The following is an 18,521-nucleotide window of genomic DNA, read 5'->3' as shown; positions in this document are numbered from 1 at the left end:
TAAGCTCATCATTATGCAGTTTTCAATATACCTCATCCTCTTCTCTCCTAGGCCCAAATATTTTCCTCAACACCCTATTCTCAAACACCTGCAATCTGTTTTCCTGGCTCAGAGTGAAAAACCATGTTTCGCAACCATACAAAAAACAACAGGCAAAATTACAACTTTCATATTTTAATCTTTAGGTACTTAAAAATCAGACGGGAAGACAATATATTTTGAACTGAAAAGTAGCCAGTATTTCCAGAATTTAGTCTCCTCCTGATTTCCTCATGAATATAATTGGGATTTATTATTGCTGTTCCCAAATATTTGAACTTTATCACACTTTCAAAGGATTTATTAGCCACCCTAACATGATTTGCCTGCCTGTCTGCTGATGGGATACTAACACATACTTAGATTTTTCTAAATTTATTTCTAGGGCCACCTTTCTATTAGCTTCTAGGAAAACTTCTGTGTTCCTCTTTTTTGTATTTATATCATTGCCCAATAACTTAACATCTTCAGCATATGCCAACAGTTGATGTGTCTCATTCTGTTGCAAACTCTCCTGCCTATCTTGGACTTTTCTGATGGTGTATGCTAACGCAAAGTTGAAGAGCATTGGAGACAAAGCATCTCCTTGTTTCAGACCGTTCTTGATGGAAAATGACAGATAAATATTTACCTGACGAATTTTGTTACTGGTTTCATTTAAGCACATTTGTATTAGACTCACTAGCTTTGGTATACCAAATTCAATGAGAATATTGTATAACACTTCTCTCTTTACAAAGTCATAGGCTTTTTTGAAATCTGTAAATGACTGATATACAGTCCCATTGTACTTCCATTTTTTCCCTTGTATCTGACGAATGCAGCATATCTGATGAATTGTTGATCTGTTACACCTGAACTCACACTGATTATCCCCAATAATTTCATTCACATATGGAGTTAATCTAGCCAGAAGAACGTTTGATAGAATTTTGTATGAGGTTGATAGCAGAGAAATTCCTTGGTAATTGCTACACTCAGTTTTGTCCCCTTTCTTATGAATGGGAATAATTATGGTTTCCTTCCATTGTTGTGGGATCTCTTTGTTATCCCAAATTAACTGAATATGCTTATGGATCTTCTTATGCAACTTTCTGTCACTCACTTTAATTAATTCTGCAGAAAGTATGGTAGTGTTCAAACATTTGGGATTGATGTTAATCAGAATTGTGTTCTTGAAGAAATGAAGAGGAGACTAAATATGGAGAATGCTTGCTACCATACACTTCATAATCTTTTGTCTTTCTGTCAGCCATCTTGCAATGCAAAGATTAAAATATACAGAACTATAGTTTTTGAGTTGTTTTATATGGGTGTGAATCTTGGTTTTTCACATCTTTCATTCTCAATACTGTGCTTAGGCAAATGTTTGGACCAAAGAAGGTTGAAGTGACAAGAGGTAGAAAACTGCATAATCAGGAGCTCCATAATTTGCACTTTTCACCAGATGTGGGTAAAACAAATGTTGGAAAATCAGGACTTAACTGTATATAGCTTTGCTAGTGGGTGCACTTTTACTTCAATCACATTGTTTATTAGCTAAAGATGCTGTTGCAGTTTAAATATTGCATTACTTATTTGCACATTCTTAAGTATTTTGTAAAAAAAAATAGAGAATAAAGACATTTTAAATGCAAAACTGGTTTAATTCTTGTGTTAGGGTTGTACAAATGACCAGTTAATTTTCTTCTATGTGTTTACTTTCTTTAAAATATTTACTACACTGGTAGTAAACTTGTTTAGTGTGGTTGCTTTGAAAGAAACCCACTAAATGATAAAAGTTCTTACTTAAAGTTTAAACTGTAATCTTTAATATCTCTTTGTAATTTGTAGTGTTAAGTTTTTTAGTAATCCACACAATGTTAATTTAAGTTAAAACTTCTGTGATTTTAAGAAATAATGTTGGTACATGATTGATCAAAATTCTGATCAGACAATGTGTTGTAAGTGCACAGAATAAAAAAAATGCAGCAAAAGTTTCATGCAATAAAGTTTCAAGTGATGTATGTATATTAATGACATAATTTGTTAATCACTTTTCAGATATAAACATTCCAGTGGCAGATTTAGAGAGGTTCACAGAGCAGATCATTTAAAAATAGATTCTCACAGCTGATACAGTTTGTATATGGTAATAAAATTATAATTTTAATAATTCTTACATGGCAGAGACTTTTACTTTTTTCATCTTGGTATACTAATTACATGTGGGCAAATCATTATTTTGTTATAACTATAGGAAAATTACGTGATGCAAGGATGACTGTAGTTGGCAGCTGGTGGATGTCTTGGCCACAGCCTACTGAAAACACCTTAAGTTTCAGTGCTTGTGTGTTTTCACTTAGTAGAATCACTACTAATGTACACCAAGTTGTTTGCCCATGATCCAGATAAGTTCTTAGGCTAATTTCATGTGCAATTTACAAACATTTATACTTAGGAATCAACTTGGGAGCTTTCTTTTGGGTATATGAGAGAATTATATTTCCTTCAATCAGCAACTTTTTGTACTCACTGGACACTAATTGAGAATGTGAAGTTATAATTTCAAACGATTAGGTGCAGTTTTAAATATTCCGCACGTAAAATGTCACAATATGGCGTCCTCTATATCAGTGTGGAAACCCATAGCACCTTTGTAGTGGAAATGGTCACGCATCGAAAACGCTGTGACATCTCGGGGCGAATGGAAGAACCTAATTTAGAGACAAATGTTTTCAGGTAGTTGCTTTTTTATTCTGTCTGAGAACCAAGTGAGAAGAATGAAATAATTATTACTTACACAACGAATAGTTTATATTCAACGAATCGGCATCTTAACTCTGTGTTTTGGTGTTTTCGAAAATTGGAACTATAATTCGTGACATTTTATTCTTTGTTCAAAATCTTAATGTTCTTTATTAGTTGAGTTGGCCTGACGACAGCAGATTGAGTGGACTCATGCAAGGTATGTCTCTTAAATGCACTACTCTACGACGTGAAGTTATATTATAAGCATGCCATTTTTCGCGACATCCCTGAAATATTCCTTTTAAGTGTCAAGAAACACGTTGTTTACTCGTTATTTCCGTGTTTTTAATTGGACTGTTTTGATATGTATTCTCTCGTTTCAATCGGCAGCATCTTTTCAAGCGCACGCAATCGAAATTGTATTGAGCTGTGAGCGTCGTATGAAAACGACGCTGTAACCAGCGTCATTTGTTCATCGGTGTTTTTACGGCGTCGTCGTTAGAGGTCATAAGTAAAAAGATCGTTAATAATCAAGAAAATCCTTTATATAGGCCTATTTTATGAAATGGACGACGGTTGAAAAAGAGGGGAAAATGGGGACGGCACCAAATTTAGAGAAATTATGCCGTATTTGCACTGCTGAACAAACGGATAATATTCTTATATTTAGTGAGGAAGGGAAGAAACTTTATTTAGAAGCGAAAATGAAGAAATATTTACACATAGCGGTGAGTTATTGTGCAAATATTTTTTGCGTGACACTGTCAGTCTCGCCATTTGCCGGTAATGATGTATGTATATGAATACATATTTTTTGTCTGTTTTGTATTAAAAAGAAAAAGTTTTAGGCTAACTAATAAATTTGTTGGTATCAACTATGAAGTTATTTTAGTATTTCTCATGCCAGGTGTATGTTATACTTATTAACATTTATTGGTTGATATTAAAGTTGTGATTTCTGTAATTTCAGGTTTCAATTGAGGATATTTTACCCAAAATGGTTTGTACAAATTGCTGCAAGAAATTGGATAGTATACACCGTTTTGCGTGCATGGCAGTAAAAATGCAAGACAAGCTGAAGATGTTGCTGGAAACTCCCTCGTCTACAGAAGAAGTAAAGAAGGAACACAGCATATTGCACTCCATACTTAGCAAGGTTCATTGTTCAATTATTGAATTGTGTTTCTGTATATTCTTATTCAGAAAATTACGTATTTAAGCAGAAATCCTCTTCCATTGCTCATTAGCCATATAGTACACAACTTTTGTCTCTTTACAGCCCTTGAAGTGAGAACATATTACATGCATGTGCTTCGAAATGTGATTTTAAATATCAGATTTTGAATGCCTTTCTTTCATTATTGTGTTTGTAATATATTTATTGGAATTGCCAAGACTGCTTGTTTGAAGTGAATGTCGTAGATTTAGTCCTCAGCACTTGCCCTACTTCATTTTCATACTAATTTCACTTGCTGTAGCCATCTGTCACTGTATTAATATTTATGTTGTTTATTTTGAATAGTGCCTGGTGTTATAATTGTAGTGCATGTACAGTAGAAGTCAGACAAGCTTGCCATTTGTATGGGATGCACAGACACATAATTTGACTTGTACATTTAGCAGTTATATTGGGGTTCAGTGGGTTTGGCCATCACATGAATATCTGGCTGTCATGCTCCATTCACTTTCTGAGTCTGGATGATGCTTTGCTTAGCTTCCACTTGCAAGTTTGTTTGATGTCTACTATACCTGTCAAAGCTTGCAAAAGGAGAAGTTTGTGTTATTTATTTGTACTTTATTTAATGGCACTGCCAGTAGTTTATGATATATAGCATTGAATGATAATGTATTGTAAAGGGTCTGGATGGCCTAATTTAAGATACTATCATAGCATTTGCCTGGAGGGTATGAGGAAAAGCACAAAATCTTCAGTCAGAGTAGTCAGTTCCTGAGCTGAGATTTGAACCTCCATGACACTGCACCTTAGTACATAGCAGGAGCGCTAATTACTTGGGCACAGTGTTTGGCAAACTGCTAAGTTAGTATCACAGAGTCATGAGTATATGAACAAGTAAAGAGTATTCATTAATGCTTAGATCAGAGTAAAATACTAGCAGGTGTGAAATAATAATACCAACCAGAAACAGCATTTATTGGTCATATGTGTTATCCAGACTATCCCCCAAATGCAGGCTTTATCAGACCACACTCACTGCAGGTATCACCATACCCTCATTTGCATGTTTTGTAACCATAGTCCCCACTGTCTACTTATTTTTTCTGCATCACATGAATGGCATGCCTGTGTGGTCAAGCATGACAGAAGATTTCTGTCTTCTGGGTTGTTGCGCTGTGTAGTCTGGTAGATGTTAACTAACGTTTCAGAGGTCATGCTGCCTCCGTCATCAGGGCAATGACCTCTGAAATGTTGGTAAACATCTACCAGACTACATGGTGCAACAACCCAGAAAACAGCAATATTCAGATTCACCACTGTGAAAACCTCAAATCCTACAATTAGGCATGGCAGACATTGGATATGCTTAAAAATGCCTTAGCTTATGTCATCAACCTGTTTATAAAATACACATTCCCTTAGTGTTTTTAGTTTATCAGATTTTGATATTCTAAAAGTAAAAAGTGCCATTGTGTAACCACAAGAGAAACACTGATTCATGCCATGTATTATCCAAGCAGTGCCTGAGGGCCACTTACTGAATTACTGTGATTGTAGTAACACAGGCTACATGTGTCTGAAAGTAATCAAGGGATTTTTGTAAGTTGGGGTAGAATTTTGTGAGATTGTGTTCTCAGTGGAGATTAGTATTCCTGCCAAATTCTATTATTTACAGCCACTAGATTTTTGAGAGCAGATATCCAAATTTGTTAAAAAACATATTTTGGCATAAGTTATTTTAGAATAAGTGATGTAATGTCTGTCTGTCCTAAGTGAGATACAGAGCATCATTTTGTGCTGATGATGGGGGCTGCAAGCACCTCTGAAATGTTGGCAGACTTTTACCAGAAGACAGCCATCTTTAAATCTTTGAATTAATCCATACAGGTATCATGTCAGATTTTACTGCAAAAATTAGAAGCATGTTTAAAAATACTAAAGCAGGACACAGTATGCAGAGGGCTTCAAATTTCCTTGCTGAAGGCATTAAAAGAATTAAATTCTTACTTTCTGAACTCTAAGATACTGCAGTCTGTTTAACTCGTTGTTTCTTGGCTCTACAACCCTGTTGTGGGTTTTTGCTACCTCTTTTTCGGAGGTTTCTTGGTCTTGAAGTGTGCATTTATGAGTAGTGAGTGACCAGCCCATTGACTGTGCACAATTTCTACTCAATCCTGATTTGACTGCCAGAACCATCTAGCCGTGAATCAGGAGACTTGGGTGAGAAATGGCCACTGAATTTTGCTTACGAAACATCTCGTATCATGCTCGTAAGGTTCTTTTACATGCCGTAAATCTACGACATGGGACCGCCGGCTTTACTTCCCCTCTGAAGGAAGTTGTGCTACGGATTTTATCACCCTTAAAAATCCTTTGACATCGGCCAGGATTGAACCCGCGAACCTTGGGTCCAGTGGTGAGCACGCTAACCACTAGGTCACCAAAGATGACCTGTTTAACTTGTATTTACAAAAAATGAAACAGTGCTATGATAAGAGGACCATGCACGTACTTTTGAACCTTAATTTTAGTATTCACCTACTTTTAACTCTTTGAAACCAAAGAATCTCCTAATAATATTTGAAAATTTAGTCCCTACCTCATAGAAAACACCATTACAAAGGTCCATTGGTTGATGCTGTGAAGGGAAATAATTACTCTTTATCCTCGGAATCATACGGAACCCATGAGTAAACTCTGGTTAAAATACAGAAGTATTGATTGTTTAAGCTGATGGTGCTTACAATTTCCACTGGCTTTTAGAATTTAAACAACTTTTCTGTACATTAAATGACTCACTTCCATTGCCTTTACTGGATTTTAATAGAAATTTTCACCAAATATCACATTCAAGTGGTTAACACTTGTCTCATATGTTAGAAGTCTGAGGTTCAGATTACGGCCCAGAGACTGACTATCCCGACTGAAGTTTTTGTGCTTTTCCTCAGTATTTTGAAGCAAAACCCTGGATTGTACTTTAAATGAGGCCATTACTGCTTCCTTCCATAACCTTTTAATTTCATTATTTATTAAAGATTTGATGTTATATACATACATCTGAGCTATTGACAAATTTAAATATACTGTAAATAATAAAATAGGTAATTCTATCATCAGTCTACTGTCTTGAAATAGTGTGAAAATTGAATAAATGATCACATTAGAATTGTCTGTTGACATTAGTTTTATGTGTTTTGTACATTCAATTGCTATGTGATGTAAATCAGACCTTGGCTTCGTTTGCAATGACTGAATGATTTCTAGAGGAGGGTTACAGCTGCTAGACATGCTTTCTTAGTTTATTTAGCAGTGCACAGAGGAGGAGAAGGTTTGAAACTGATAATTGGAAATGAGAGTTTACCTGAAACTAATAACTTGTTAATGGTATTAGAATTGTAAACTGTAATATTAAAAGTATTGTCAAGAGTGCAGTGTTCCCACATTGTGACATTTGTAAATACACTTTTTTCCGAGGTATCATGTATTGGAAGGTGAAAGACAGCATACCAGTATTCATGATGTCTGATATTTCAGAGAAGCTGACATACTGACCACTATTTTGTGGTGAGACTGTCAGTAAGTAAACAACAATACCAAGTTTGATACAGAGGGATTTAATTTCAAGCAGCCATGTGGTTTTGAGTTCAAAGAACAGTACCGTGTCAAAATCAGGAGTGCTTTCACAGTCACCCTCCACTCTCCTTTATATAACAGACTTACAACTCAGCATGTCTTACATTGCTCTTGAAGGCGGAGGTAATCACCAAGTTTTTTTGTGTATCTCTTCCATGTCAGGCTTTAAAAATTTGGTCTTGTTTCCCTGTGGGATGTTTATTTTGTAAGAAGTTTAGCATAAATTTACAATAGTCATTCAAAGAATGGGCTTTTGTTTCATATTTATAAATTTTATTTTATTAATATTTTTTTAATTGATGTTAATATTTTGGCAGACCCTTTCCTGATAATTTCTTCCGTGTCAACCATAGTGTGATCAGTTAAAGAGAAGTAAATGTTTGTTGACTGTGTATGTAGAGATGAAAAGTGGGTTATAGTTCTTAAAACTTTATTTAATTTAATTGCTGGCATTGTTACTGATTATTTATGTAGGGACATAACTTCTCAGATGTCCTATCAACAGTGTAGAAAGATGTCTATTCTCCTGATTGTTAATGAGGTTAAAAGTTGTTAACAACAATAATAATAACAGAGACAATGACTTTCTTCAAAGGGTTTGTGGTGGAACAAATTATGATTGTTGCAGACTACTACTAATTTCTAAGCTATGCTTCCATCTCAACTTGTGTGTCTTAAGTAATTTAATTCTGTGAGATATATTAAAATTTTTAATACATTTCTTGTTTCCCCAAAGTAAGAAAAGAGACAGTTATAAATCTCTTTGCTTTATTGGGTGTGTGTCAATAATGTTGCAGGGAGCTGAACCAGAGTGTGAGGTTACAGAAGTGGAGGTGCGGGTAGATCCCATGCTTTTCCTTTGTGCTCTGGAGGAAGATGGCAGCAGTGATGAAGACAATACTACTGACAGTTTGTGCCATCAGACTTCTGCTCTAAAGTAGGATTTTGTGTTTATTATCAATTTTTCAGTTGCTTTAGCACTTCTGGTTTTGTTTTCAAAATAGAGCAAGCTGTTGATTATCAACATGTAGACTATCTGATTTGCAGACTTGAGGTTGTTATGGCAGTGACAGTAATGTTCTGGGTTTTGGTGCTCTGTGGACTGGTATGTAGATGCTAATGTTTTGGAGAAGTGTACTGTCTTTGTCTTAAGGGCTGAAGTGTCTGCTCGGAATCAAAAGGAAAAGTGATCTGTGATTCCAGCAGTCTTTTGCGTGAATTAAAATTCCTGCACAGAACATCCAGGATAATGGCTACAGTGAGCATCAGATTCTCCAGGCTCTCAATGTACTTACAACATTCTTGCAGATGTGGACAGACTGGATGTTTTATTAAAGACCATCACCAAAGACGAGTAGAGCGGATCATAAGGGAAGCACTCCATCCTGTCAATATTAACAGGGGAAAATAGCCTGTCCCTGGGTTGGGCATGTAAGCCTCTCTCTCATGACCTGAAGGAACAGAGACAGTCTCTCATCAAGGAATCAATCCTATCCTGTGGTGGGCCTGAAAACAGCTGACTTCTCTCCTATTCTCCACTTGCCCCTTCTCCTGTGATGCCTGCTTGGAGTCTCCACATTGGTCTGGCTCAGTCTCTGCCTTATTCCATTCTGATTGGTCCATTTCTTCAGACTTCCCTTCCTACCACTCTACATAATTCCTCTGATGCCCAGCATTGTCAATTCAGCCCCAAAGATGGAGACAGTATGCTCTCCAAATGTTGGCATTTACTGGCCAGTTCACATGGTGCCAGAACCAAGAATAACATAATCGTTATCTGATTTGCAGGCTAATCTCAGCATTTTTAATGTGACAGTAATGAAGGTACTAAATAAATAGTTGTTTTCACAGTGTCCATGTCATCTGTTAGGCATTTTAATGTTCTAATTGTGCATGCTATTACTGTAGTCTGTAGCAGTATGACTGAGCTACATAAAGTAGCTGCACACATGATAGTTACAGTACTTCTGTGTTACAAACGTTTTACAGCCATCTACAAAATGGTACAGAAGTGTAATGAAGATTTATGCAGAAGCATGTGGATGAATGTAACAACCTTAAAATGTTCTGGTATTATCATATTCTGTTAGATGTTGCAAGGTGTCATCTGTGGTTCTTATTGGTTCATATTTTGTAGAAGTTGATGTTGTCTTGATGTAGGTAACAGTACATTTGTGTACCTTCACTTCTTTGATTTCTTAGAATGAACTATACTGTGACTTTTTTAACACTGTAAACACACCTTACCTCTACAGAAGTTCAGCCATTATTTTATGTGAGGTGAAAGGATGAAGGGAATAATAATAATAATAATAATGATTGTCGCTGTATTAGTAGGATTGCCATTTGTGTTACTACTATACTGCCACCATGTGAATACATGGATGTATACACATCACGGTTTGATTTGAGGTTCTCATGGTGGTGAAACTGACAGTGATGTTCTTCTGGGTTGTGATGCCATGTGCACTTGTAGGTAGATACCAATTTTTCAGAAGAACATACTGTTTCCAGCTTTAGGACTGAAGTGGAGTTGGAGGTAAGTCTTTGTGTTCTTGAAGTACCCTTCTCAAACCATATTCCCTAACCTACCTTGCATCCACTCACTGATTCTTTCTGTCTGCTGACCCAGCCATCCTCTTGTGTTTCTCTGTTTGGCCTAGACCATATCCTTCCTCCTCATTTCTTGATTCTCAGTGGACACCTCTTAGCCTAGTCCTTATTCTGACTTTATTTAAACTATCCTCTTCCCAACATCCCCGCTTCAGCCCTGACATTATCTTTCTGCGAAATATTGGTATCTATCTACAAGTCTGCGCATGATCACAACCCAGAAGAACATCATTATCATGTATGTGTGCACACATGAGAATGCTTGTGTAAGTGTACACAGATTTCTTTGTTCATCTTTGACTCCTGCTAAAACCCTTGAAACTTATATGCCCCTACTTAAACCGAACACTGAGAAAATGCGATATATGACATGCATAATCCTTCCTAATTTTGTATTTTGGTTTTATTTTTTAATTTTGAAATTTCCGTTTCAGTAGCTCAGTTGGTAGAGCTTTTGACATGATGTTGCTGGTGATTGCATTTTACGTTCAGTGTGTGTTCTTCCTGCTACCACAATAACAGAAGGTGCATGTGCTAGTTTAGAGGTAAACTCAAATTTATAATTTCGTTATGGTCATTATAATCTTCCTTTCTCTATTTATTAGCTCTTGTGGTTTTAATTATTAAATAAATTGGTGATTGTAGATGAACATCTTTAACAAGTATGTGCAATATATTTCTATTATTACAATAAAAGTAATAAAAATATATTGTGCATGATGGAACTTCTAACTTCTGTATACATGTTAATAACCACAACAGGATGCATAAAATGGATATCTTTAACAGACATAACTGAATTTTAATGTTTATGTGTTTTCCGTGAAAAATTGGTCTTGGGAGCGTACCATGCTTAGCTATCATATCTTTCAGAACCTGAACCATTTGTAAAGTTTTGGAAGGTATTTTGTAGTAGAACCTTAGCTTTCTAGTGATTGTGCTGCATTGGTCACTTGTATTGTAGGTGGGATACCTGATTACGTTTCACATCTCTGGCCTATCCAGCCCCCTTTGCAAAGGATACAAGTAGTAAAGTGGCTTAGATATGAAGCTCACATCTCACCTCCATATAGTGTCAGCATTTCTTACATGCCTTCATGGCATGTTGCTTACGTACAGATGTAGATTTGCTTTGCTTGAGATACACATGGCTTTTCTAACATATAAAGGATTCGTGCAATAAATGTTTTATAATGCACCTTTTTTTAAATTTCTTCTTGAAAAAATTAATATAACCTCAAACAATCTGTAATGGTTATTATAAGTTTGTATCTTTCTAGTAATTTTGCAAAGGATGGCTTAAATAATGACTGATTCACAGCTTGGGCTGGAATTTAAGTTAATTCCTTTAACAGTAAGTAATTTCATGTGAGAAGAGTGAACAGAGAACATATGTTCACAGTCTGATGAAAGCAGTTTTTCAGTATAATTTCCTGTTTGTCTTGTGCTTTAGTCTGATGCCAAGGTCTGGAATGTGTGTAGTATTACCTGTAAGATGCTAGTTCGCTGTCATGTCTTGATGCTCAGGATCAGGCAGTTTCACCTTTTATGTAGCTCAGAGAAAGCATGAATTATAAGTAGCATGTTTCCTGCCTGGAATTGGGCTGTTGTGACCTGTTGACATGTATGGGTGTCCTACCATCAAGCTGTTTTCAGTATAGCGCGCTTCCTCTGAAATTTACTTTAATTTTCTTGTTAATTAAATGTTTGTATTTACAATCATTGTTTTTCTCAGCCGGTATTGAGAAGAGCAATTCGCAGTGATTTGGCAAATATAAGGAGTGCAGGTCACCTGCTTTAACACAGTAGTGAAGTCTAGGCAGCTATGATGGGCTGGGCATATAGCTAGGAAGGATATGGAAAGGATTAAATATAATGTTTTTGCAGGGATGCTTGTTGGAAAATTAGGAATGCAATTAGAGGATAACATTAAATTGGATGTGAGGTTGGTGCAGCTGGGTGATGACAATGTTCAGTATAGACACCACAAAATGGATTCCAGAACCTTACAGTTTTTATAGAATCTGGAGGCAACACTAACTGTGTGGTGTTCTTCCCAAATACTGCTGGTTGATGTTAAATATTCTTGCAACTCACAACACATTGTGGCGCGCTTCTCAAACCTAATTGTTTGTGTGTTAATGTATTGGATGGAATTAAAATAGTCTCACCTGGGAAACTGGCTATCCTTCATATGTTATGATTTTATGACCTCCGAACAGGCCATGACTGCTACTCTTGAATTCTTTCTCATGATTCATAATCATTGTTTAGTTTATTTTGTGCTGAGTAAACTGTTCATTTCACACACATAGCATTGCATATGACCACAGGATGTTCAGGAAAGTTATTAACATGTGGTTCACTGATGCAAATTTTGTTGCTCAAAGAAAGGGAGATTTGCTCTTGCAGTGACTATTTTTCATGCTGTTGACGAGCTTGTTTGTTTACTTGTTATACTGAATGCTTTGCTTGGCACTCTTGTTGTATATCTGGGAAGTCCTGGGAGTAATTCCTGCCCAGGAAGTATCCCTGGCATTATTTTGTAGCTTTCATCAATTTCTCTGGGAAAACAGAAGCCTGGGTCCTGAACGTGTCTTTCATTCTTTTTGTTTCAACATTGCAATCACCTTATGACTGAATATTGTATAACCGGCACAGTTGATAAAGCATAATTAAATAAGCTGTGAAGTAACTTAGTCCCAAACTTGAGATTACATTACAGTGTTTAAGTTTATTGTATCACATCATGGCTAGTGTTTGAATATAGTAGTTTTTATTGTGATTTTTTTCAGTGACATGGAGCAGGCAACATTACCTCCTTCACAATTAGCAGTTGTCTCACCTGCATCACCTGCCACAGTGCCAGCTTTGGAGAAGGAAATAAAACCTTATCGCTGTTCAATTTGTACGAGAGGTTTTAACAATGAAATTGGATTACAGAACCATCTGTGGAGCCATCTTCCTCCAGGGCGTCGTATTCTTACAAGTACTGACAACAACAGCCAGCTACAAAGGTATGTTAGGCCCCTGTTCCCATACCTTCATACATCATATAAATTTGCCATGTCTGTTTGTGCTTTTACAACAGCTGGTTTTGTTCCGTTTCTTTTGCTGAGTTTATGAACTTCTTAGTTTAAGGCTCATCAGATTCATGAAAGTCCCGTCTCACCAGCAGTGATCTTTCCTGTCTCCATAGTCGTGTCCCATGGTTTTGGCTCAACTTCCAAGTTGTGTGTCTCTGTGGGGAGCTCAAAAATGAAGGTTGAGTGGACTTTCCTCACTGTCTTTGTATGCAAGTCTAGGTGCAGAGCCCAGACTAGAAGTCTTGTACACCCATGTAGTGCCCCAGTTGCCCAGGCAGCATAGAATGGCTGACCGCCTCATAATTGGTGGTCTGGCTGAGCTGCTATGACATGTTTCTGCTGACTGGGAACTGCAGTGTAATCAACCACAAGTTCCATGAAGTCTGCATGGTATACAGTTAGGTTTGCTGTGCTGATGCTGTATAGAAAATGTGTATTGCAGGAGGATGGCATGACATCAGCCCTGTTTACAGAGTTAGTGTTTGTGGTGTGTGGCTGCTCATACTTTTCTTATTTCAGACAATCACCTGTGTATTCATCACGAGGAGTATTGCATACCAACACCAATCCTTCAGTTACCAATAGCAACAATATGAGATTTGTATGTCCCATCTGTGGTAAGAGAATTTCAACCAAAGGAAACCTAAAAGTGCATCTTGAGACTCACCGGCCGAAGGGGAAGTACGGTTGTGACATTTGTGGCAGAGTGTGAGTACTGCTGTTTTGTTATTTGTGACAAAATATGCTTTGAAATTTCACATTGTCATGTGTTATAGCAGATGCATCAAATATGTATTAAGCCATGTCTACACTCGTGTGCTTTCTATTTCAACATTCAATTCAACTCTCGTTTAGGGCATGCCTTTGTTGAATGCGTCAAATTCATGCCCCTAGCTGTCCACACTACGCTGCCATTTGTTAGTCATTTTTGTTAACATGGGAGAGGAACATGTGAGACGCAACTTTACTTATCGGTATAAGTGCAGCATATTTAGTTATCACAGGTGTAAGAAAAAGAAAAGAGCAATGGCGGCGACACATATGGATGAAGGATTATTTAAAGAAACGGAATTTTTGGAATTCTGAAGGATTTGGAAGTCGATGAAGAGGTTCTATTTAGAAACTTTAAACGAATGTCCCATAATAGTTGAAACAATCTGTAAATGTCGATAAACAACAAAGTTTCTTCTTCCGAAAACGTCTTCTTGTAGAGGAAGGAGACGCGCGGCGTGTTGAAACAAAACCCACTCAGGCTGGGAAGACGTGCAATGAGGCATGCACTGCTAATACTGTTTCCGTTCAACTCTTTTCAGGCATGCGTCGACGCATACATTACGTGCCCTATTGCTTGCGCTATAACGCATGCCCTTGACGAACGTAAAAGCGCACGAGTGTAGACATGGCTTTTGGGTTATTCCATGACAAATGAACAGCTCACAACCTGACTTCCACTAAGCTGCATGAAAAATGCAGAGAAACTAGGCATAATGGATGTAAGTATCCTTACCAGTTTTGAGCTCTGAGTGAAATAGTTTTGAAGTAGTTGTGCTTTGAATCTCAAACATGATGAAGTGTTGGGCAAAAGTAAAAGTAATTGTAAAGGGCAAACATTTTGATCTTTGACCTTGCATTGCCAAAAATGTGAACCCATCATTTTTTAAATGTTTTGTGTGCCATTTGGTATTCTCTCAGTGCACCAAATTTCAGTCTGGGATCAGCTTGTGATCAGGAGTTATGAATCAGGCACTTTTACTCTTCACAAGTCAAAAATAATATTCATGTCCTTTCTTTGGAACTAAACACAAGTTGACTGATTACCTGTTCAGTTGTTCTCATAGAATTTTACACTGCTGTTGTATTCAAGACAAGGGATTGGTGGGCCCTGGATCCCCAGCATCAGGACATGAACTCTTGTTAGCTGAACAGATACTAAGCCTTGGGATTGGTTGAGTAAGGCACCGTTTGAGGGTGAAAGCCCAAGAACAATCTTCAGTTGTTTGGATGGCATTTATTGAATGTGAACTGTACTGACATCGGTGATACAGACTTGAGTTGGCATGTTGAGACTCAGGGAAACCATGAGGTTTAATTGCAGTTAAGTTTCAATTTTTATGTCAAGCAGCAGAAAAGTAAGAAAGTGTCCCACGCTACCAAAATTCAGTGGGTTTGTAAGGGTCACCAAATGGAACGTCCCGTGATGTGTACTAGAATGTGCTAGTTATCACTGCCTCAAGGGTCTGTTGTCTCCACACTTACTTTAATTCTACGGTTTAGGGGCTGCTGGAAATATATTGACTTACCCTCAGGCTTTGTCATCACACATTACCCCAGTTTTTAAAATAAACATATTGATGAGCATTGGGCTTGTGAAATGTTTGCTTGGCTGCGCTGTACCTAAATAACATTCAAAACAGTAAACGCTTACAACTACTTCCAAAAGATTTGCAGCAAGTGGTGCATAATCCGGGCACAACATTACGACTTCAGTAGATGATTCACCATCAACAGGCTTAGAAACTGCTGTGTGAATGTGTTCAGGATGCCTGGGCATAAAGGATTAATGAAAGATGGTTATGGATCATGGAGATGAAGGAAGCTTGGGTATGTGGCAGTACCCAAGTCTGGGGAGACCCTGACCAGGGTGCCTTAAAGGCCCAGGTCTCCATAGTTTAAAAGGTTATCCCTCCCCAAAGACCCAGGGACTTGGGATCTATAGGGAGGTGAGGCTTTGATTATGGCTGCCAGTAAGCTGGGGAAGTACAGGGCTTCTAGTAGATTAAGTGAATGTGGACACACAAAATATCAGAAATGGTCACATTTCAAGGTTTGGTTATGTTCCCACCCCACATACACATACGTGGGGATAAAAGAAAGTAATTTTCACTTTGTATTCTCATCTGCATATAGCACATACCCTAACCATCATGTGGAGTAAAAGATGTGATAAATCCTGTAGTGTCTTTCAAGTCAGATGTGACACTAGTTAGCGGACTGTGATGAGGAAAAAAACATTTTCGTTAGTAAAACGTCATTTCTGACTGGCACAAGGGTGTTGGTGTCTGAACACTAGTAATTGCATGTGGGTGATGTCTGACCTTCTGAACCTAGTTAAATGACATTTTATATTGAGAGTCAGCACTAGAAGTTCATATCAGTCCAGTGTAACTCGTGTTTTATGGAAGCTGAATTTACCCAGACATAGTCATTCAGAAAACATACCATAGAATATATTTTTCATTTAGATGTATAACTTTTATTTGAAACGTTTACTGATATGAAAATTTAGTAGAATACAGCTGAATATAATTTATTGCTTGATGCAGTGTCATGTCTATAGTGGAACTAGTTTTGCAGCAGTATATTATTTTGTGGCTGTGACAAATGAGCATCAAAGCTAATAAGATATGCTAAGTAGGAAAGACTTGGCTGTTACTGATGTAGGATAATCTGTATGAGGTACCTAATATCTCATTTAATGTCTTTAGTTGTGTTATAATGTAGTAATTTGTATTGATGCAGGTTTAAAACACAGTCTAATCTGTACCGCCATAAGGATTATCATGGAGGTATACAATTCCCATGCAGTGTATGTGGAAGAGTGTATCCCACAAACAGCACACTTCGAGCCCACAGCATTACTCATAGTGACCTGAGACCTCATGCATGTCCACTTTGTGACAAGACCTTCAAACGTAATCAGGATCTCAAGGTACTGTAATTGATCATTACCATGTACTTCCTCAAGGTTTTTTTAAGACATGCGGAAAACATTTTTAATTCAGTTTCAGGCCATTAAGAATCGTGTATAATTTGAAGTAATTGTCAGTCCTCATCCTAGAAGGCACAGTTTCATATTCTTTTTATAATTTGAAATTTGTTTTATTTGTAGTTCAGGGTAGTGACTAAGATTACTTATAATTAAAGTTACTACCTAAGATCCTGAAAAGAATTTTATTTTCTGTAATAAGTAGTAATAACATGTTAATGCTCAGGCACTCAGAGACGTTACATTTGCCTTGTGGCATCCCAGTATAGTTTGTTATCGTTTCCACCTGAAAGGAAGACAACTTTAAATCTAAGACCAAACACCCCCCAACCAATAAACATGTCTGCACAGTGAAAGATATTTTGTGTCAATTTTATACTGTTAATACAAGAAAACATTTGAAAGTTAAAAGATATTTGAATTCATGCTGTACATTACATTTGTTTCCTTCATTGTAATCATAAAGTCTCTAGCCTTTATCCAGTTTCATCGACTAGTTTTACCTCAATCTCCTACAAAATATAATCCTTTCCATCCACTGCAGGCAACTGAAGGGATAGATCACACAGTATTCATACTGAGTGCAGTAAAAATTGATGCAAATGTGTTTGCATTGTATTTTTTAAGCTCACACAGTGTTTCTTCAGTCAATTTGCAAACCTTCAATACTGTTTCTACACCATTAATTATAACTGCAAAAACCTAATATTGTGCAATTGGTATCGCATGTGTAAGGGCACCTTAAGGATTGTGCTGGGGCATGGCGATAAACCAAGAAGATTTACCAATTGCAGTTGTTTACTCAGATAAATTGCCATTTCCTTGTGTATTATGTTAGAACAATACTTCCAGCAGTCTGTGACAGCTCATATTTACTACCTCTCAAATTTATTATGCCACAATGTGATGTGAATGTTAGCATACACTGCTACTTAAAAACAATAACCCATTTAAATATAAAACAGAAAATACTGGTATATATTTTGCACTTGAATCCAAGACAACCCTTCATTTTTCAAATCTGAAAGTTAGGGGGGAAAAATCTTTGTCTTCCTTTTGGGTGAATCCTGTAATTTGTTTTGCTAATGTTGCAGTTTAGATCAGGGCACTCTGGAAGGTGATTTTGTGATCATTGTTTTTATTGTTTTCTTTTCTGTGGAGAACTTTCTCCACACAAGTAGATTTTTTGTTTGTGTCGATGAACCACATGGCAGTGTTGCTGGCTGTTAGACAGAACGTAGGTACATTATCTAGTCTTTAGGCTTCATGGATTATGCTTCTATTTTTGAACAGTATATTCCAGTTTTTATTTTGGGTTTACGTTGAGTAATCTTTAGAATAGTTCAGCTTACACACTTTTGTTTAATATTAATTTAGCAGAGTGAAGGACTTTTTGTAGGTTGACATTTCTGTGATTTGTATTCCATTTTCCTGCCAAGTAATGTGCCTTTTTGTTTCTTGTTACTCAAATGTGTGC

General features: G+C 36.9%; 1 protein-coding gene across 3 annotated transcripts in view; it reads left to right on the top strand.

Moving 5' to 3' along the window:
* Window positions 1-2,754: 2,754 nt before the first annotated feature.
* LOC110829007 (uncharacterized) overlaps window positions 2,755-18,521 on the top strand; it is a 33,263-nt gene continuing 17,496 nt past the window's right edge. For 2 of the 3 annotated variants that reach the window (XR_015536802.1, XM_022062274.2), the window contains exons 1-6: window positions 3,075-3,497; window positions 3,740-3,925; window positions 8,377-8,516; window positions 12,988-13,209; window positions 13,798-13,986; window positions 16,798-16,987. Coding sequence is in view for 2 of the 3 variants with exons in the window: in XM_022062274.2 (XP_021917966.1) it covers window positions 3,330-3,497; window positions 3,740-3,925; window positions 8,377-8,516; window positions 12,988-13,209; window positions 13,798-13,986; window positions 16,798-16,987 (1,095 nt within the window). In the remaining variant the exon portion in view is untranslated. Of the gene's footprint in view, window positions 2,987-3,074; window positions 3,498-3,739; window positions 3,926-8,376; window positions 8,517-12,987; window positions 13,210-13,797; window positions 13,987-16,797; window positions 16,988-18,521 lie in introns of those variants that run through there. The other variant, XM_022062275.2, reaches the window with a different exon arrangement.

Source organism: Zootermopsis nevadensis, unplaced genomic scaffold (genome assembly GCF_977971745.1).
Source record: "Zootermopsis nevadensis isolate Lab colony 2312 unplaced genomic scaffold, Znev_1.0 Znev_ptg000002l, whole genome shotgun sequence".
Classification (NCBI taxonomy): Eukaryota; Metazoa; Arthropoda; class Insecta; order Blattodea; family Termopsidae; genus Zootermopsis; species Zootermopsis nevadensis.
Note: the sequence above shows the minus strand (reverse complement) of the source record. Positions and strands in the feature narration are given on the sequence as shown.